We start from the raw sequence: 22,503 nt of genomic DNA on the forward strand, positions 1-22,503 counted from the left end.
CTTTATTCATTCCCCCCTTCCACACGTTTGTTTTTGTCTTTTAATAGTGCGTCTAAGTCGCTCCCCTGTAGGAGAATTCCATCCTTCTGTTGATGCTCCATGCTTTCCACTGTTTTGGTGGTGGTGGAGGAGGAGGAGGAGGTAAAGGAGTAGGAGGGGGGGCTGTCGTGTGCGTCAGTAAGTCAAGCATGTTCCAATAACGGGCATTATCTGCTGCTATTTGCAGTGTGCTGTAACCAGGCAGTGCGCAGCGCTTTTTATTTGTTAAAAAATTGCTCCTTGGTGATGGAAACGATCTCGGAAGGAATATCATCTGCACGGGCAGAAATAAGGTAGGCTGAAGCTATCTTTTAGTTTGCTTATGCGAAGCGCTCTGTGGCTGTTGATGAATTATTAAAGCAGAGGAGATTTCCGAGTTTTAAGTAGGTTGTAGTACTCCACTGAAACACCTGGCTCTATGTCAGTTTTACCCAAGTTGCAAGATGCACTGGCGTTTCAGCACCACAGACAGCAACTGGATGTCATAGAAAAAGTGAAAACATTTTTCATTTTCATTGTACCTAAAAATGCTGTCTGAACTTTTGTGTTTTAAAATAATTCTATAATGCTCTTGCTCAGGAATCCAACCCTTGCCCTTGGCTCTACAAGCACAATGCCAAACGCAGAATCCTCAGCTGAACCTCAGCTATAAGTGGACAGAGGATGGCGGGAGGTGTAACGAGGACCACGGGGATGGGACACATCCTGAAGTTGTGTGTGCGGTTGTTAGCGGTGGCTGTGCTGCTGGGAACTGATGTGAGCTGGCTGGGCTTGAAAGCCCAGGTTGGGGTCAATGCCCAGAACAACGAGAGAAGGGTATTGGCACATATCCCTGGTGATATCATCATAGGAGCTCTGTTCTCTGTCCACCACCAACCACCTGCAGATAAGGTACATTTTGGTGTGTCTGTGTTTATGTGCATGTGTTTGCACACATCTCAGTGTAACCCTTTAAAGCCTGAGTCATAAAATAAACGCCAGAAAATTCAAATTTTGCAAAACAGGAGTGGTTATTGAACCTTCTGACAATTAAAACAAATAAAATATTTATATTTGCATATATGAGTTTTAATTCGTATCATATTTGCTCCATCCTGCATTTGTTTTTTTTGTTTGCAATTTATTGATTAAAAAAAAGTGAAAATTTGCAGTTTTCACATTTTTAGTTTTAGGAGGGGAAAAATCCCATATGACACACTAGGCGTTAAGGGGGTTAGTGTCACAAATGTAAATGATCCATCTGTGCTGATCAGGTCCATGAGCGAAAGTGTGGTGCGGTCCGTGAGCAGTACGGGATCCAAAGAGTGGAAGCCATGATGCACACGCTGGACCGAATCAATGCAGACCCCACCATCCTTCCTAACATCACCCTGGGCTGCGAGATCAGGTCAGCATTCACAGAGCTCACTGTGCTGTCTTTTGTTTTTAGCAGGACATTGTTGTCAGCCTTACACAATATCTACACAATGAAGAATTTTTATTCAACTGATGGTTTGGCTTACAGGCTGGTTCGTTATGAGATAAAATGTAATATTATATTAAACACAGAATGATATTTTAAGAAGGCTTCTAAACTTTGGTTGCTTTAAATGAATAGACGGTATTAAAGTACATGGGGGAGATGTTTATAGGCATCAGAGGAGAACCAAGCAAACTTTCAAATAGACTCTGAAGATGGCTGAGTGCAAGCAAGTGAACTGTAGCTGGAGGAATTAAGTCACAAAAGCAGCATGACAGGTAAGGGTAGAGTGTAGTTTCTTTTGACGTAAATGCAGTATTTTAAAGCAACATTTTGAAGTCATCAACAAGCCTGCTTGTGATGATCTGCTTGTGTTTCCTGACACAGCTCATGGAAAACAAAGTGGGAATTTTGTACTATAAAGACCTTAAAAGACACTGATCTGCTCTGATTAACGCAGACTTCCAAAACATTGAATTCCAGACTTCTGAGGAATTTTGAAATTGTCTTTGTGTAGTGGTTTCCTCAAAATCACTGAAGCACAGACTGTGCAATCCTCACCTCATGTTCCCATAATTCCTGCCAAAACAGTGTGATTGCTAACTCAGTCTTCCTACACCAGGGATTCGTGCTGGCACTCCGCCGTGGCACTGGAACAGAGTATTGAGTTTATTCGGGACACACTAGTGTCCAGCGACGAGGAGGAGAGCCAGGGCAGATGCACGGCAGAAGGAGGGAACATGCTTCTTCAGGGGAAGAAGCCTATTGTGGGACTTATTGGACCAGGTTCCAGCTCTGTGGCCATCCAGGTGCAAAATCTCCTCCAGCTCTTCAACATCCCACAGATAGCATACTCAGCCACCAGCATGGATCTCAGTGACAAGGTAAGGCTAGTCAACAAACTCGCTAACAACAGAGCTGCAAACTTTAAATCCACACTGAATAACAAAGCAGCAAGCATGTCCTCATCAAAGTGTGAGGACATGCGTGGCAAGTGTGGCAGGGAAAAAACAAAACAAAAACAGTTAGTGCTTTGAGTTTTTTTGTTTTTGTTTTGATAAAAATGAATTTCATGTAAAACACAAAAACACAAACCAATCTAAAAACTTCAGCTTGGTTTACATCATGTTGACATTTTGATAAAACGTGATCTCATTTTCGAGAATCTGCTTAAAGCTAGAGCACAGCGATGGGTATGGTGTAAAGATTATAAGGAATGAATATGCAAACTAGTAGACGGGCTGTTGCATGCAGATAAGCCAGCTAAACTGCCAGACTGGTGATCATGTAAATTCCTTCCAACAGAGCCTGTATAAATATTTCATGAGAGTGGTACCATCAGATATGCAACAGGCCAGAGCAATGGTGGACATTGTCAAGAGATACAACTGGAGCTACGTGTCTGCAATACACACTGAAGGTAAGATTGTGTATGTCAGAGTGTTAGGGGTTTTTTTTCTGTTATTCTGGTTTAATCTGTTGCTGCCAAAGACCACATATATACATATAGGTACTGCTCTTTTCCAGTTGCATCTGAAGAATCTATTTTAAAGCTTTTTAGTCATCAGGAAGCACGTAACTCCTAATTCATTCATCTGATTCAGGTATTTTTAAGTTTACCTGTGAGGGGGTGGAAAAAAAGCACAACACACAACAAAAGGAGCTTAGCTGAATATATCGAAAAATTCAAAAAGCCTTGTGAAGCAATAATTCTAAAATGCGCTTTTGTCTTTACATCCACGCCCACAAACATATCAATGTGCATTTTTTTAGGCAAATTCATTGTCTGTTAATGTACAACTGATCATTTAAAAAATTATAAATTGATCATTGTCACAAGCTTTGAACTGTTTGTGTATCAGGCTGCTTTGTCCCCTGATTTCATTAATGCTTAAGTTTCTGCCTAACATTCTTACAGCAGGTATATAACTTTACTTAATGTTCCAGCAATAAAATAAACTTTCATATTTATTGTTGTCCTTTGTCGACAATGACACATCAGGCTGCGAAACAAAAATACTCCCCAAAAAGCAAACGTCAGTGTAACAAACCGTAACTAATCAGGGTTTCCATATATTTACTGCCTCTTTTTTAACATCTCAGTGGCTCCAGGACATATAATTATGAAATAAATCCCTCTTAAGTGCCAGATTTTGGCAGGATTGTTCTTTTCTTTTCTTTTCTTTTCTTTTTTTTTTCTTTAGTAAAATCACCAATCTATTGTAGGGGAGGATTTAAAGTAAGTGTGTTTTGCATGCTGAATTTTCTTCTCCAGGGTACTGTAAAACAGTCTGATATTTACACTACACTCTATTCTTCTAGCATTAATTTAACATGTGGTGCACAATGGGGGTTATCCAGCTGACCTTCTATTTCTTATTTCATGAATGTAATTACATGTGTACACTTTGATTTTTTCCTATGTATGTATATATGTATTACCTGAACAATTTTCCACAAGTTTGTGAACCAGTTACATCAGCTAACGAAGGCATTCGCCACTCTGGAAAGTTATATACATATATATAAATAATATTCATCCTTGGTTGTCTTTACTTTTAAATATCTGTGAAATAGAGTGAGCTTTGATTATTAGTCTTTTAAAAGTTAGACTCTCAGACCCATAGAAGGTTAACCAGTTTCTTGGAAAGTCAGAACAAATACAGAGAAACATTAAAGAGTATAAAGCAGTTTTAGTGTATATAAAATACAGCGTCACTAGTACGAATGGCAGAGAATTTAATCATTTCTAAAACACAGAAAATCAATTTAAAACTGTTGCTGGTGCCACTCAAGAACGCAAGCCATGTTACTCAAGTGGAGTGATAGAAAAATTTTTTTTCAAATAGTGTCAGAGGGAGAGCATCCTCGCGAAGCATGAGAAAGTAGGTGACCTGATTTCTAGCAAAAACAGGGAAGTTTAACCCCTGACAATTCCTGTAATTGGGGGGAAAATGTACCAGATTCCCAAGTGCTGTGCTGGCATTACGCAAGTGTTCATACATTCATCTGTATCTGTGTCAGCACACTAAAAGCAATTGGGCTAAGCAGTAAATGTGTTAGAAACATCACAATGAAGATGCCGAAGCAATTGTTGTATAATAATGTGAACAAAATTGTTGGAAAAGTCAGAGATAAATTTGAAATTTAGATGAGAATGATACACAAGCTGGAAAGGATGTGCAGCAGGTTCGGATGATTAAGGACAGAGATGGAAATGTACTAACATGTGAAGAGAGTCTACTGAGAAGATGGTGGGAGTACTTTTAAAGCTGATGAATAAAATGTCAGCAGGAAGCACAGAAGATTAGTAAGAAAGAAGTGAGGGCAGTTATGAAGAGGATGAAGAATGGAAAAAATGCTGGGCCTGATGGCATCATTTTGGAGGTACGGAGATGTCTAAGAGAGATGGCAGTGGACTTTTTGGCCAAATTTTTAAACACAATCCTGTAGGATGCCTCAGGAATGGAGAAGAGGTGTACTGGTACCAATTTTCAAGAACTGGGGTAATGTGACGAGGAAGACTTGCGGATGTAGTGAAGGAGGATGTTCAAAGAGTTGTTGTGACAGAGGAGGATGCTTGGGATAGGTAGATGATTCACTGTGGCGACCCCTAAAGGAACCAGTCAAAAGAATAAGAAGTTAGCATTCATTATTTAACAGACCCCCAGCTTTTATGTTTTTATGAACACCATTGCATTCATGTGGTTACCTCCACAGGTAATTATGGTGAGAGCGGTATGGAGGCATTTAAAGACATGGCAGCAAAAGAAGGGATCTGCATTGCCCACTCTGACAAGATATACAGCAACGCAGGGGAGCAAAGCTTTGACAAGCTTTTGCAGAAACTCAGAGGCCATCTGCCCAAAGCCAGGGTTGTGGCTTGCTTCTGTGAGGGCATGACAGTCCGAGGAATACTGATGGCCATGAGACGACAACGCCTGGTGGGAGAGTTCGTCCTCGTCGGAAGGTGAGTGGCGACTTCTGGTATGTAGGATTCTTTAGACTGCGTTTCTTAATTGTGGGAGTTTTTGCTTTTATCAGAAGCTGTTAAATCCTCTTAGTATCATGTGCTACTTTCCAATACAGATTTTCTTCTGATATCCACCATCAAGAGAAGATTGTTGATTTGTCTTCCTGTCATCATCATCAACATCATCATTATCCTTGTTATCATCAACGTTTTCATTGCATCCATCAAAATCATGGATAACTTAGGGAACCAAAGGTATTTTTTCTTTACATGTTTTTTCACACATTTTTAAGTCAGCTGTGAAATATTAATATTTTTTTAAATTTTAATTACTACTACTACTGCAGCCAAATGATCCATATAGAAAAAAATTGTAACAGAGCCTATTATTATTATTATTATAATTATTATAATTATTATTATTATTATTATTATTATTATTATTATTAATTATTATTATTATTAATTATTAATTATTATTATTATTATTATTATTATTATTATTATCATCATTATTATTATTATTATTATTATTATTATAGCTGTCACAACTGTAAATAGAGCCAGGCCAAGACACTTCAGTTACTCTGTTTCATTTTTCAAAGAAAATCTGAGTAGACTAATGATTAGATATAACATTGTTTTTCTAATGTCCATTATGTTAAAACATAGTCATCATTATGAGAGATCTCACACCAAACAGCATAAAATTTGCTCTAGATTTGGCCTATGTTTAGTGCATGGATCTTTCTAACGATACGTTAAATGAAGAAACTGTCAAAGATTGTGATAACCGAGCAGGGAGGAAAGCATTCAATTAGATACACAAGGGGAGAAAACAAGCAGAAAAGAGGCGGTTGATTTAGCAGGAGGTTTCACTCTCTCCGAGAATAACATGTTTTATTTTAAGGTTTAGCTCTCTGGCTCGCTCTCGTCCCTGGTGGTCTATAAATGCCTTTCCTCATTAGGAGCCACATATGTAGGCTGTCGCTCAAATTTGACAGCAGGAAACATAAAATAACCTTGAACTACATATTGCAAAACACTGTGTTCTACCATCTATGTTATCCATATAGAGCTTTCAGGTAGCTGTGCTATTGAAATGTGCTCATTATTAAAACTTGTGGTTAATTTGTTAAGGTGTCCCTCATTATGAGGGTGATTAGATTCGAAATGTACTGCGGAGGTGTCAGATTTGTCTCCAGTTGCTTTTGATGCATTCATGCAAGCATTAATGGGCACGCGTTTTATGAGTTCTGTCCTTCAGTGATGTGTATTTAACATCACTCAATTTGGGTTCATCATTTTTCTTGCATTTCTTGTTAGCTGCCTCCACAAACCATCATTTTCACCTTAGCTTGAAAGATTTGTCACCTTGCAGTACATTCCTAGACTGGATGCTTTTTTAATTGAGGTACTTAAGCCTGTTTTATACAGTTGTATCTGATCAGCAGCCAAAACTGAGCTTATGTAGATGGATATCTATGGATAAATGAAAATGTATCACACAAAAACCTTGTATATATGGCAAAAGGTTACATAAGTACACTCCCTATTTAGCCACATTAGTGCTCTAGAAGTGGGAATGTCAACTATGTTGGACTGGGTGTACGGATCTCTGCAACCTTTGGATGAATTTCAAAATAATTTAATAAGTTAATGGCCACTGTTTGAGGTTGGCCTGTGTCTTGCTCTTTATTTAGATGGATTGCTTTTACATTTTACAGATTTGATCTGACTCTGGCCTGTGGTTTTAGCCATTTCAAATGTTACTTCATATACCCTCTGGTTTAGCTTCTGTTTAAGGTTTTGTGGTTTGATTAGTAATCATGTTGTGACTTTTTATGCTTTGAGGATTTAGATTTTGTGTTATTAATATTTGATTCTTTGTGTTTGGTTTACGCTCGTCTCCCCTCCTAGTTTCTTGGATCTTTTTGTCAAGTCTTTCTCTCTGTTTGTGATTCTGTGTTTGGTCCCTCGTGTGTGACATGCTTATGCCTGAGTTTGGATTTTCCAGTTTTGGCCATTTTTAGTCTTTGAGCCAAATAAAAGGTTATTTTTCATTTATTTTGTTTTGTCTGCATATTCTGCATGTGGGTCCTCCTTGCCCACTCATGACACACACGCTCCATCAGTTCCTTTACAAAGCGGCTCCAACTAATCACTTAGAGTTTTTAGTGTTAGCGGAGCAACACGATCCCCGACTGGCTTCTCACCTGCAAATTGGTATGATGCATTGGACTGGTTGTTCGTGGGAAGAGTGGTTTTTTTTTTTTCTTTTGCTCATACAGCTGGTTTGGATTATTTTTTTTTTGTATGTGTGTTTTGTTAAATTTTCAGATTTCAGATATGGGCACGTTTATGGCCTCAAGTTTGTTTTATAGAAGTGAGGAGCTCTAAAGTATTTCCTCATAAAATCTGCTCATACAAGTTGAAATAAGAGAACAATGTGTGTGCACGAGCATCTGTGTGTGTGTGTGTGTGTGTGTGTCTGTGGATGCACATCCTTGCACGTTTATGTGAATCTTCAGGCTGTAGGTGGTGTAGCAACATGCTGCGTACAGCATATTGCCCTCCAAGGTCGATGTGTGGGTTTTAGAGCTCTCGTTCAAGTGTGATTCAAACTATCCAGAGTCAAAGCCCTCCATGCTTTTCATATCCATTTCTGCCTTTTTCATGCCAGTGTACCATTTCTGTACTTGCTTCTCTAAGGATGAGTTATGAAATGATCTCCTACCTCACTCTCATAAAAAAAAAAAAAAAAAAAAATCCACCCACACTACTGTTGTGTAACTCCAGCTCGGTTAGCGAAGTTTTCAAAAATGACTTCTTTTTTTCAGTTAGAAGAGTGCAATTGTTTGTGTCAGTGAAGTGTGCATTTTTACATGTATGCACATGCGTGGATGTGTAATCACCCTTCTTTTTTTTCTTTTTTTTTCTGATTGTAGACAAGTATCCAGAGGGAGAGATAATAATAGATGGAGCAGAAATCTTTTCAAGCAGTTCACTGATAGATATAGCTTATTGACTCCAAGACCTCTGTGTTTTTGAATAAACGCCACATCAGATGTGCAGACACTGCAGTCTGCTGATGTTTGTTTGGAGTTTATTCGGCGCTGGATATTTTTTAAGAAGGTCCTTCACCAAACAAAAATAAATATTTTATGCAATAATGTGGAGTTGCAATATAATATGAACCTTGACAGTTAGATTTAAATGAATAGTAACAGATTGGTGCAGAGGTGCAAGTTGTTAAAATCAGAGAAATTAATTTAATTTAAATATAAAAAAAAAAGTAAAAATGTAAAAAAACCCACAAAAGTAAATGCCTAAGCAAATGCTTCAAAAATGTTTTAAAAACAAACAATATTTTTTTTATAACTTTGTAAGTCTTGTGTTGGCTTCTCTGAGTCATCATTGTAAATGTTGTTCTCATTTCAGTCATTCATTTATGAAGACACCTCTGGTCTCTTCCAGTCTGAGCAATTGTGTGCCAATAAATTATTATCAACACAACAGCTTTTAACAAAAAACAAAAATCCATGGCATCGTGAATTCAGTGTGATTTTACTTTCTAAATCCACTACAAGATATCTGCAAGCAGTGAGGAGGGGGAAGCAGTTCAACACTGCATAGTTGCCATGGCAACACGATCTGATCATATTAAAAGCATAGATGCAAGCGCTCATAGGAGAACATATGAATGCTTATTGCAATGCTGACCCAGATTTATTTTGAGGCAAACTCCAGAAGGAGTGTGAACCTATAGAACAAGTTTAGGAAAATATATTAAGAACAGAACTAAAATATGATCACGTTTCTTGTTTGTGGGCTTTGCAGATAATTTCCTTCAGCTGTGACAGTCTCAGAAATCTAAAAATCAATCTCATAACTTTCTTGATTCCTGGTGTGATGATTGTATGTGTCAGTCTTGCTGAAAATTGGAAAATATTTGTTGCCTGTGAAATAAGATGCCACTTGCCCTTGGGCAGCTTTTGAAAAATCCATATAAAAATCCATATATATTTATAGGTAGGTAGGGGTTGAAAAGCATTACTTGGCAGAAAAGCACCAGGGTTCTATATCGCTGACATTCACACTAGATTTCCAGGTTCGCTGTACTAGTGTGTTTAAGGAATAATTCTTATCTGATAGTCCTGAATGGTGCTTTAAAGAGATGTCTCCTTTACAGTTTGCAGTGTAGCCCTTTTCAATTTGTTTCTCTGGTGTAAAGTGTCAAGTTTTCCAGCTGTGCTTAACAGATAACAGGCAATAACAAATTTTCAGCAAGTCTTGCTGTGTGCACTACACCCGTTGAATGCTTTCTGGGAACTAGCTGTCCCACTAGCTATGTTTTTATATACTTTATACTCACATTTATAAGCCAAAAAGGCAAAAAAATAAAATAAAAGGAATAAATAACAAAAAAATAATGAAGCAAAAAAAAGAAGAAGAAGAAGAAGAATAACATCCTAATATTAACAGTACTTACCTGAACTAGCTGTTGTACTTTTTTCTAATTTTCCCTTCCTCCTGTCCAGTGATGGCTGGGCTGACAGGTATGATGTGACTAATGGCTACCAGAAGGAAGCAGCCGGTGGAATCACTATAAAGTTAAAGTCGGCGTATGTGACCTGGTTTGATGATTACTACCTGAACCTGAAGCCTGACGCTAACCTGAGGAACCCCTGGTTCCCCGAGTTCTGGCAGCACCGCTTCCAGTGCAGGTTGAAGGGACATCCACAGGAGAGCACTGCTTACAACCGCACTTGCACTTGTTAGTAAAACACCTACTTAGACACTTTTAACGAATGAGTATAATACTGTCATTACAAGGGTTTTCTATTGTCTATCTCCTTCCTGTCCACAGGGAGAGAGTCTCTGCGGCATCAATATGCCCAAGACACCAAGATGGGCTTTGTCATAAATGCCATTTATTCTATGGCTTATGGCCTACATGCAATGCAACAAACGCTTTGTCCAGGATATAAGGTATGAGGACTGACAGTGAATATTTAAGTGCTTTCACATCAGTTGTGACAGCAATGACATCGCTTTCTCTTCCAAAGGGTTTGTGTGAGAACATGCGTCCCATTGATGGTCGCAAGCTGCTAGATTTCCTGATGAAAACCAACTTTACTGGTGTATCTGGGGAGGCCATCCTCTTTGACCAGAATGGAGACTCACCGGGCAGGTGAGGCCTGTGATGGCAAAGGCAGAAAAAAGGGGACAGGAAAAGTATAAATTGCTGTTATATGTGTGTTTATACTGCATGCTCGCCTCAGGTATGAAATCATGAACTTCAAGCAGACAGGTGAAGATGAATACGCTTACATCCATGTGGGAAGCTGGGATCAGGGTGGCCTAAAGATGAATGATGAAGAAATCTGGAGCAACAACAGTGAAATCATCCAGTCAGTCTGCTCTGAGCCCTGCCAGAAGGCACAGATTAAGGTATGAACCCATTCAGTGCACTCAAGGGCCAGAGTTACACCTCTAAGTTTTAATACTCAAAATTTTAATCTATAATGTATTTGCCTTTTTTTTTTAACAGTTTGTAGCAATAGTTGTACACACAATCATAATGAGCATATATCAAACCAAAAGAAAATGTAAATGACTGGATTTTAATGTGTGCATCAAACTAAAGGGTGGATTATGAAAATATTCTCTTTCTGATGCCACTCATAATTCATGATGCCATACGACCACATATAACCATATACCAGAGAACTCGGGGAAGTTATAATGAAGAAACCTTTCAAAAAACACGACCCACACAGCAGCCTTAAATTGATCCCACAGGGTCACAATTTCTAAAACTGGTCCAGTCAGATCCTCGAGTACTCTGCCAGGGATTCAGCAAAGCTCTTTGTTCAAGCTTTTATCATCTCCCATCTGGACCTTTTTAAGCTTCCTCCAGCTAATTCAAATCACGAAGAACACTAAAGTGTCCCTCTCCAGTATTTTTCCCAAAGTTCTAATATGAATCCCTCTTTACTTCTGACAACCTGTTGTTTATGTGCAGCAGTGCACCGCTACAGAAGCAGAGTGAAATGTAAGGCGAAGTGCATTGCAAAACAATCAAACCCATCTTTAGCTGAAAATTGTACTGAGACAACATATCCAAATGCTAAAACTCTAAATTTGTACTATTTACATTTTAAACCATTTCTCAACTGTTGTGGGGAAATAGTTGTAGAACTACGACAACATATGGCATTTTATAGGTTTGTAAGTTTTCTTGTAGTGGCTGAAAAACACATGTAGTGAAAGAAATAGAACTAGAATATAATCACCTCACACAAGCATGTCAGATTTGCTCTTAAGTTTATGCTTGTGTTAATGACTGTTAATAACCTCCATATTGGAAAAAATAAACAGTCACCTAGAGAGGACAAGACTCAGCTGTACAGGTAAAGGTCACTAATTTGAGGATGCCAGTGTTCATATTTTGGACCGGGAGTAAAAGGAGTAAATGAGGCCATGTATGTGTAACGGGGCAATGTGATTGTGATTTAACACAGGTGTTATTCTAGAAGGGAAACCCTCCTCAAAAAAGGACAGAGCAGTGAGCAACCAAGGGAATAGACTGAATTAAAAGCTGTATGACTAAAATATAATTTATTATACAAAACAGTTAAAAATATAAACGGGAATTAAAACAGCCCTGGCCAGGGAAAAACACAATGAAATCAATAAAACACAAACATTAAAAGTCCAGTGGCGTCCGCCACGGTATAAAAGTCACTAAAAGTTAAAAATCTAGCCAATCGGAGCAGAAGGGAAAACCCGGTGGCGTCCTCGCCGTCCTATCAGTGTTTCTGCTCCGGCGTGCTGGAAGAGAGGGGCAGCGACAGTCACTATTCTTATAGTGGCTACAGTTTGTTAGAGTGGGATAAGTCGCGAGACTTACCCCGGATGGGCAGAGCTCTTAACTCTGCCCGCCGCTTTCCTGTAGCACGCCAATCGGCACCAGCCCGTCTCGCCGTGGGAGGTAGGGCGCTGTCCCGCTGCCACTGAGTCCCCACCGTAGCGTGATCTGGCCTCGTTGTTATTCCAGCAGCAGAACAGCTCCCTCCGCTTCTCTGCTCGCTGGCGTCGTATGCTCTCCCACGTCCTGCACGCCAACCTTCACCAGACCCTCCTGTGCGTCTCTGAGCACTCTCCCTAAATCACCGCCCGCTGTCACCTCTCAGGTGTGTCAGTAAAACGGGAAAGGGCGGAGTCTCTCCAGGACAAATTGACAGATGTAACCAAAGCATGCAATGTAAATAAAACACTCCACAAGATATAACCAAAACATGCAATACAAAAAATAAATAAAAACACTCCACGTTAAAACACAGCAAACTAACTTCAAAACAAAATCCGTCCTTCCCTGGATGACATATGTCCACTGTGAACGACCATTAACTGTCACCACCTACAGTGCAGTCTTGAAATTCCTACCCAGAGGCCTCAACCCCTGCTCAGATCTTGTGGTAGTGCCTTTTTTGCACACCTTGGCTCAAGTGATGGGGCACATGATTAAAAGTGGTGCCACAAGGGTTTAAATACCTGGGCCTTTACACCATTTGGTTTCAGAACTGAAGAATCTCGTTTGGATGAGAGGTGAAACATCTTCAAGAAATTTGAGAAAGTCCAGTCGTGTTCTTTCGTTAGACTGCCATGACCTGGATGACTAGGAATCTACACAGACTGATTCCTAATCATGTTCACCCACAAAGGCAACCTATCCTTCGTACTATTAGAGGATGCGGCAGAACCAAAAGAAATGGGAAACTCCGCACAAAAATTTTAGTAATTCTGATTAAAACTCCAGACCTCAGCCTAACCCCTAGCCCTCCACACTTCCACTTTCCCTTTTCCAGTTACACTTCTTCATATACGTGTTGCTATGGTGAGGAAAGTTTTTTGTTAATAATGAGACTCAATTACCTTCTGGACGTTTTTTTTTTCTTCATTTGCTCCCCTGGTGAACAAATTCTCATTTTCTTAGCATGTGGAGCAGTCAGGGGGTAAGATTACCTACAGGAAATTGTCATTGGAGCATTGAGACCTTTCCAGTCTTTCATACTGGTGTGTCTGTGTCTCCAGGTGATCCGTAAAGGAGAGGTGAGCTGCTGTTGGACCTGCACTCCCTGCAAAGAGAACGAGTTCGTGTTTGATGAGTACACTTGCCGAGCCTGTGAGCTTGGCTCCTGGCCCACAGATGACCTCACTGGTATGCACTACTTTGTCTGTGGCACTTTCACTTACACATACACGGTTTCCGCAGCGGTCAGAGGAGCCACGAAATCTGGGTCCACCGCAGTGACGGTGGACCACATCCGTTAACGGCCCTAGCATTCTGTAGAAAAACACACTACTGCACAGAAATCAACAAAAATAGTAGTCACATATAAAGAGACCTGGATTCAGATTTCTTTGTAAACTGTCCTATCATATTTTATTTCCTCTCTAGTTTGAAAAAAATATTTTTTCCTAAATTTTACACACAACAGTTACATTGTTGATGTCCACAGTGTTGCAACATGAGTGAAAATCTGTTGCTGGAGTAAGCTACAGTCTGTTGTCTGTTTCATGAAAATACACAAATACACTAGTTTTAATATTTCTCTTACTAATACATCAAATTTTTGTATGAAACTTTTCATGTCTTTTTCTCTCACTAATCATGATCTCTCTGCACCCCTCAGGTTGTGAGCCAATTCCAGTGCAGTATGTCCGCTGGGGGGATCCAGAGCCCATTGCTGCTGTAGTCTTTGCCTGCCTGGGCCTCATGGCTACACTTTTTGTTACATCTGTTTTCATCAAGTAATTGGAGCCAGTATCTATACATTTAACTATGAATGCACAGGATGTTACATACATATTCAGGACTAACAGGAGCTAGCATATGTTTATTTTGACCTACTGTTGGTGTTTTACTGCGACTCTGTAGATGTTTTTAATGTCTGATGTCCCTGTTTGCAACTGGTTGTTAGTGATATATGCAATACATCCTTTGTGGTATTGAATGTCTCATGCTTTTGTATGACTAACATTTAATTAGACAAAGTAAAACAGTCACTGCGGTGCTCTGGGTATCTTTTATCAGGTATGTGAATCGAGATGTTTCATTTATCTGTAGGTTTTGGGACACTCCTGTGGTCAAGTCATCCAGTCGGGAGCTCTGCTACATCATTCTGGCAGGAATATGTCTGGGCTACCTGTGTACTTTCAGTCTTATCGCAAAGCCGCACATTGTCTATTGCTACCTCCAGCGGCTGGGAATCGGACTGTCCCCTGCCATGAGCTACTCTGCTCTCGTCACCAAGGTACTTTTTCTGTTTAGTTATCAGAAGGTAGAGGAACAAGCACATAAAGTATATGCACGTTAGCATCTTCTTTCACTTCCTATGAAACTAAGTGGGTTAAAACAGATGCTCATTGTGTTTCAGCTGCATTTGAAATCAGCTTGTTCCTTTAAGCACTAAAATAAATATTTTACTGGGTAGTTACTGTCACATTTTTTCCTCATTGGCACTTTCAGTGTTAAACAACATGTTGGAATTGAGCTGCACGGTTAAGAAGTTATCAAAACAAGCAAAACGTACCACAACACTATATTGCCAAACGTATTCACCTCCCTGTACAAATCATTGAATTCAGGTGTTCCAGTCACTTACATCATCACGAGTGCATAAAATCAAGCAGCTAGGCATGCAGACTGCTTCTACAAACATTTGTGAAAGAATGGGTTGCTCTCAGTGAATTCCAGCGTTGTACCGTGACAGGATGCCACCTGTGCAACAAGACTAGTTGTGAAATTTCCTCACTACTAAATATTCCACAGTCAACTGTAAGCGCAGTATTATATGAAAGTGGTAGCAATTGAGAATGACAGCAACACAGCTATGAAGTGGAAGGCCATGTAAAATTGGGGTTAGTGGATGCTGAGGGGCACAGTGAGAAAAGTTTACCAACTTTCTGCAGAGTCAGCTTCATGTGGTCTTCAGATTAGCTCAAGAGCAGTGCGTAGAGAGCTTCATGGGATGGAAGACTAAATTACTCAAAGAAGATGTTTTTTCTATGAGTCCCGAAAGACTGACTTTAAAGGACTTTATAATTTTGACAGAGCAAGGGCTTTCTAATTTCATTCAAAGTTTCAAAATTTTTCTGTATTTCTCTTTATAAACCACTTTTAATCAAACTGCTTATCTGCTGTTGTAGTCTTATGTTTTCAAGCATAAATAGACTGGCAACTCTAGATTAATGCTGGGAGAGCCACCTCCAGAGACTGAATGATAGCCAATTGTAAGAAAAGCATGGTAGAAGTTGAGGGTCTGAGTGTGGGCTGAGGTTGCTGCTGAAGAACTGGGAAGGGGATTATTGTCATGAATCAGTGCAAGATGTATTTTCCACAGTCGATGTAATTGAAGCCTGCATAACCATTTGATCTATTTTTGATCCAGACCAACCGCATAGCACGGATCCTGGCAGGCAGCAAAAAGAAGATCTGTACCAAGAAACCGCGTTTTATGTCCGCCTGCGCACAATTGGTCATCGCCTTCCTACTCATACTCCTGCAGCTGGGGATTATTGTGGCACTTCTCATCATAGAGCCACCACAGGTATGTGCGTGTTTCCTTTGTAATGTGGGGAATGGTCATATACATTTATTTATTCAACTAGAGAAGCTTCTTCTTTTCTTTAGGTGATCTATGATTACCCCAGTATCCGTGAGGTGCACTTGATCTGCAATCTGACCACTCTGGGGGTGGTAGCACCGCTGGGCTACAATGGCCTGCTTATCCTCAGCTGCACCTTCTACGCCTTCAAGGTACTTCAGCATAGCATTAGTCAATAATGCAAGGCTTACTAAGATTTTCGGTTACTTTTATATGTTTTTGTTACTCACTTTTCTTTCCTATGTACTGTTCATTTGACTTTACCACGCCCTGCTTTAAAACGTACATACTCCCTTTTCCCACACAGACTCGTAATGTACCAGCTAATTTTAATGAGGCCAAGTACATTGCCTTCACCATGTACACCACCTGTATCATCTGGCTGGCCTTTGTTCCAATTTACTTTGGTTCCAACTACAAGATCATAACCATGTGCTTTAGTGTCAGCCTCAGTGCCACAGTGGCTCTCTGCTGCATGTTTGTCCCCAAGGTAAGAAAGAAAAAAACCCCTTAAAAATCTAAAGATTTTCTGTTGTCTTGTTTGGCATTATCCCTTTTCACACGTTTTTTTACACTTCCTTCTTGCTCATTTCCATTATCAGGTGTACATCATGCTCGCCAAGCCTGAGAAAAATGTCCGCAGCGCTTTCACCACATCCACAGTTGTGCGCATGCATGTGGGCGATGCTAAGAAAGCTGCCAAATCTGGCAAATCTTCTAGCAGCATGGCCAACTTGTTTCGACGTCGTGGCTCTACGCAGGACAACATAAGGTACAAGCTGGCGTTAACGTATATATAGAGATAAAAACAAACAAACAAAGATTTTATTAACATAGCTGTGAGCCTATGAATCAATAGGTTTAACATACAGTGCTTTTGTCTATGTTTAAGTGCTGTGTCTAACATTCACACACACACACACACACACACACACACACACACACACACACACTCTGATCACTGTAATAGGATAAACTTGGCTTAACCTTCTAACTGGTAGACAACCCACTCTACCACCTGAGCCACATGCCCCAAGTCTACAGCATTTGGTATTTTCAGGTGATATCCCATCCAAGTACTGACTGAGCATGCTCAGGGTGGTATGGCTATAACATGAAATGAGGTCATGTACTGTAGGACTACCTCTGTTTTGAATTTTTAAAGTGTTTCCTACTCTCCATAGCATTTAAACTAGAGTGAACTCTAGTTCACTTGAACTCTAGTGAACTTAAGTAGTAGTTTATTTTTTCCATTAGTAACTGTATATTGATGCATTGTGAGATAAAATCTTTGAATCAATTTATGTTTTTAAAATGAAAGTTCTATTTAGTGCTTGCTAATTTACAATAACAAGCAATAGGAGTCAATTTTGGCACAGTTTCCGATGATATTTTCCATAAATAACGCGTGATAGGAGTTCCACACTACATTAGCAATGCCATAGTGTACAACAAGATAAAAATATTGAAACTTAAATGGGACAGCTACAGACTGGGCTGATATGGTGGATATGAGGTTTAACTAACTGCTGATTGGAAAAGAAAATACAGTCACCTTCTTTAGTTGTTTCTGTTCATGAGTCCATCAAAAGATATGGAAGATCTGCTTAGATATAGTACAGCTAAGAGCACAGCCATCCACATCTCTTCTTTAAGCTTTGTACATGTAGAGCAGAAGGTGTTGCAACAGGCTGAATATGAAGCCAAGAAAAACTGCTCCCAGAGCTGGGAGTATGTAACCTCATTTGGGTTACGCACTCCCAAAGGATCCCCACTGCCTTTAAGGATTTCTCTTTCTAGGAAGGATAAAAGAACATGTAAAGAGACTTAATATTACACAGCAGGCAAAAGATAGAACACAGGAGAGTAGAAATACTCGTGAGAGGAATTGGAACATGACCCTCATCATGAATTATAATAGTTAAAAAAAAAAACCTGGTGTGATGTTGAAATAAATTACAAATGTTTACACCAAATGCTTACATTTTCTCCATGTGTATTTACTGACAACTTGCAGTATTACACTATAGGTATGAGATTACTTACTGCCATTCATGTGATTTTCAGTTCCAATGGGAAATCAGTTACATGGACACAGAATGAGCGTGGATACAGACCAAACCTGTGGAAGAGGATGTCATTCCACGTGAAGAAAAAGGATCCAGTCGAGGCGAATCAGACAGCCATCATCAAGCCATTCTCTAAAGATGGGGATACACCAGCAGACAACGGTGTCAGGGAGCAGTACGAAGAGCCACAGCTTTCTCAGTCTTTCACCTGCACACCCTCTCAGTCACCTTTGCCCACCATCAGTCAGCATGCAGCGAAGGCGCTGTGTCATCAGGGAGGAGAGGATGGCGAGGATGCACAAGTTTTACCCACCTATTTACCCGAGCACCTCGCTGGAGTGAGAAGAAGGGGCGGGGACAACAGCCAAGGTGTTGGTGCATTGAATGATGGAGATATTAGCATCATAGGAGTGGGTGACATTGGCATAGGGATGATTGGCGGCCAAACTCAGGGTACCACAATCATGGACCAGATCAGTAGTGTGGTTAACCGTTTCACTGCCAACATCAGTGAGCTGAACACCATGATGCTGCCGGGGGGAGCCACCGTCAGCCCACCCTCCACTACTGCTCTGCCTGCTGCTACTGCAGACACCACGGCGTGTCCACCTCAGTACCTCGCGCCCAGGAACAGACAGACACCCTCCACCGTCACCACATATGCAGAGGTAACAGCTGTCTCCAATTTCTGCGAGAATCGACCAGCGGGTAAGATTTATGAGCACCTGGCTGGGACTTGCGTGAGTAGCAGACGAGCCAAGGATATGGAGGAGCTCATGGCTCTGACGCCTCCCTCTCCATTTAGAGACTCATCTCTGAGCTCCAATGGCAGCTCTCCCCCTTCCCTGTCCCCTGCCTCTGAGGCTGAATATGACCAGCTGCTGCTGAGACATTACAGCCAGAGCTCCTCCTCTCTTTAAACCTGCACCCCCCTCCCACAACATTTTATTTTCCTTTTTTAATCTTCTATCCAGGGAGTATTTTAAACTCCAAGAGACAAAACTTCCCACTGGACCAATCTCTTTGATGCCTTTCTTCATGTGGATATTATGAATGTTTAAGGGTTTGTTTTTTTTTAATGAACAGATGCTTATTTTCAGATTGCGACTGGGCACACCCACACATGACCTCATTGAGTACTGAAGGACTTAGAGAGGAATACCAATAGAAGGATTTAAAAAATTGGACTGAAATGAACATAAGGGCATTTTAAAGACTTTTTACTGCTTTTCTGACATGTTTCAAACTCAGTTTTAAACTCCAAAGACAACTTTGATAAGCTGAAGAAATGAAAATCAAACAACATTTTTTTTTAAATGGCTATTGGTCTAGGGAGTCCAGGTGTTTAGAAAAATAAAAAATTACTACAAAACCCCCCCCCATCAAATATGATTGTGTTTTAGTTGGATATTTTTCATTATGTTTTATCATTAACTTAGAGAGTAAATGTGTTTTTTTATCGCTTGTTGTTGACCTTATGCACTTTTTCTACTGACAAACTGCCCTAACATGTAATATTGTGAGACCCTGCTGGATCCAGATTGTAGGAAGAAGCAAGAAGGTATTTATGCGAAAATCAAACAATTTACTGCCAATCACGAAAGAAATGAGAGCGCATTTTGTATCCTGATGCTAAAGGGGAAAAGTGCTCAAATGCTGCAAATCAGCCATCAGGTTTTTCTCTTTCTCAGTGACCTTTTTCATGTACTGAGGATCAAACACCTCCTATCCCAAGAGGACAGAAGCTTTTTATGTCTCAAGGGAGTCAGACACTTTCCCAGTGGACGCGTTCATCAGGTGTCTAACCCACAAACAGCGTTTGGACTACTTGGATGTCTTCTTTAATTATTTGATCTAGTTGTGACTCAGTTGAATGTATAAGTTTTAAGATCTGTAGTGGACCAAACTGATCTTCCACCTCAGGATGTGTTCAGCTGTAACGTGCTGAATGACTGTCGTCATGTGGCGGATCAAAATGTCTCCAGTTTGCATGATGTCAGGATTTGGTTGCACTCTCTGAGGTATGTTTGTAATTATTTACTTTTTAATATCGTAATGTCAAAATACTATTATGAATATATACAGTAGCACAGTAACAATACTAATAGTGATATTGATGTGCTTTTAAGGTTAGTTTAAGGAGGAGAAAAGCAAATTTACATTGCGCCAGATTTTTTTTTCTACTGACAAAAAGGTTTTTTTAAGCCTTGCTTTTTACTTATATGTGTGCCAGTGCATTGAATTACATTGTGGTTATGTAAAATATGCTACTGAAACTCTTACTGTAAGCCTATTCAAATTTCTTATGCCTGAATATTTTAATTCATTTGGTATGCTTTTTTTTGTTCTTCTTTTTTGTCTGCATTTTTGCCTCTCTGAGGTTTAAGGTCAAGAATAGTATGGATTCATAGGTTTGCAGCTTTTCAGCTTCTAAGATGTAACTGATGATACTGACATGGTAGCTAACATATGTCTGGTTATCAGACTTTTTTCTTTTTACTATTTCCAGTCTGGCTTCAGTCCCTAGCTTCTTTTTTTTGTCTGATATTTCCATACAGACAGGAATGCGTTTATGTTTTTTTGAAATGTGCAGTATGTTTTTTCAATATAAAAAAAATTTATCATGGATAGTCGCCACATATGCATGCATGCAGGCTTGTACCAATCGTGCAGGTTCATTATAATATATGCCACTATTTTCTGACATGATTTAGAGAATGGTTGTCTTATGTTTTTTATCTGATTTGCAGATTTAATTCACAGCTTGGTCTTCTACTGCATTAAAGGTTTCTATTCAAAACTAGCGCTTTGTAAATTGTTGTTAATAGTCCTTATTTACAATCAAGGAATGGAGAAATGCTTCATCATGAATATGACAATAGTGATTAAATTTTAATATTTAGAAAGTTGAAGTAAAATGTAATATCTCTGTATAACTCACAAGTAGTACTTACAAATGGCAATCATTTTATAGGAATTTATGTTTTTATTGGTAAATTGGTAAATTTGGTTTGGCAACTTTTTAACTGAGTTGTTTTCCACAATGTATTTTTCCTCTGGCTAACCAAATCCCTATGGTGGGTTTCTGTTCCCTAATGGATTGGGTGGCTGCTCCACAGTTTGGAGAACCAATGTTTTAATGAGTCGCATCTCTTTTTAACACTGAAAACTGGATCGTGTGCTCCCTTTCTCACCTTATAATTCTGTCAAATCACGCTGCAATAATTTATAAACCTAAGGGAAAAGGCATTTCTAGGACGTTCTTTATTAAATAACGTGATATAAGTTCGTATGCCATACACTGTAGTCCAAAAATGTATAGTGAGATTATGGGCAAGGTTCATTCATAGTTGGAGCATAATAAGCTTTGATGAACAAGGAAGGTTTCAACATAGCAGCTTGTTGTTTAAACTTTAAATATACAGTAAATAAAAGGCATTCTTAGGGCTCTAACTGGCTTGCAGCCAGTTTCCACTACATTCCTAAATTTTAGTTAAACCTTTAAAACTGATATCTTTTCACAGAGATCACACACACACGTACACACAGAATCTATAGTTAGTGTTTTGTTCATTGCAAAAAGTGCCATTTGCTACAGATCATGCAGGAATGCAGGTTACTGTGCGTTAATTTCTTTCTGGAAGATCAAAAAATCCTAGAAAAAATCAGTGATTATTCTTTATTTTCATTTACCTGTAAATTATGAGAGAATTGGGAATAATAGTGACAGTAATGCATATTCACTAATCACAGTGATTATGTGAGTGCCAGACATTTTTCAGAGACTCACTTCTTCTGTTCTTTACAAGGTTTGCATGCATTTGTTTATGCACAGCTTTCTTAAGGTTTAACAGCATTTTAATTGGATTGAGGTCCAGACTTGAAATTTGCAACATCTTGATTCTTTTTTTTCCAGTTATTTTGTTGTGGATTTGCTGCTGTGCTTTGAACCATTGTCTTGGCATGAGCCAATTTCAGCAAATCTGTCGGAGAGGTGGCCTCACATTTGACTGTAGAATATACAGAGGAGTTTACCAGGTCCTGTGGCTGCAAAACGAGCATAAGTCATCACTCCTTAACCACCGTGCTTAACAGTTGTTATCAGGTGTTTGTGTAGATATACACGTTTTGCTTCTCTTTCATATGTGGTGCTTACCATTATGGCCAAACATCTCCACATCGATCTAACCTGTCCACAGGTTATTGTTCCTAGAGATGATTGTTCAGATGCAATTTTGCAAACCTGAGCTGTGCTGCCATGTTCTTTTTAGAGGGGAGAGACTTTCT

The 22,503-nt window shown here is 39.6% G+C and overlaps 1 protein-coding gene across 1 annotated transcript; it reads left to right on the forward strand.

Annotated features, from left to right (window-relative positions):
- Nucleotides 1-161: 161 nt before the first annotated feature.
- On the forward strand, nucleotides 162-21,019 carry grm5a (glutamate receptor, metabotropic 5a). Its single transcript, XM_003446890.5, has 18 exons — nucleotides 162-332; nucleotides 619-930; nucleotides 1,293-1,426; nucleotides 2,121-2,382; nucleotides 2,804-2,918; nucleotides 5,219-5,468; nucleotides 10,013-10,248; nucleotides 10,342-10,463; nucleotides 10,541-10,665; nucleotides 10,757-10,925; nucleotides 13,572-13,698; nucleotides 14,174-14,291; nucleotides 14,608-14,794; nucleotides 15,932-16,090; nucleotides 16,174-16,299; nucleotides 16,455-16,637; nucleotides 16,750-16,919; nucleotides 18,215-21,019. Exons 2-18 carry the CDS (start codon nucleotides 703-705, stop codon nucleotides 19,134-19,136), a joined length of 3,633 nt encoding a protein of 1,210 aa, XP_003446938.1. The 5' UTR covers nucleotides 162-332; nucleotides 619-702; the 3' UTR covers nucleotides 19,137-21,019.
- Nucleotides 21,020-22,503: the final 1,484 nt, after the last annotated feature.

This window comes from Oreochromis niloticus, linkage group LG10 (genome assembly GCF_001858045.2).
Source record: "Oreochromis niloticus isolate F11D_XX linkage group LG10, O_niloticus_UMD_NMBU, whole genome shotgun sequence".
Lineage (NCBI taxonomy): Eukaryota > Metazoa > Chordata > Actinopteri > Cichliformes > Cichlidae > Oreochromis > Oreochromis niloticus.

What these genes read in the sequence shown, in the direction of transcription:
- grm5a (XM_003446890.5), top strand. Translation starts at nt 703, where the DNA reads ATGGCGGGAGGTGTAACGAGGACCACGGGGATGGGACACATCCTGAAG. An exon ending in GTCTGCAATACACACTGAAG is followed by an intron (nt 2,919 to 5,218) that starts GTAAGATTGTGT and finishes TTACCTCCACAG; the next exon opens with GTAATTATGGTGAGAGCGGT. An exon ending in TCTACGCAGGACAACATAAG is followed by an intron (nt 16,920 to 18,214) that starts GTACAAGCTGGC and finishes TGTGATTTTCAG; the next exon opens with TTCCAATGGGAAATCAGTTA.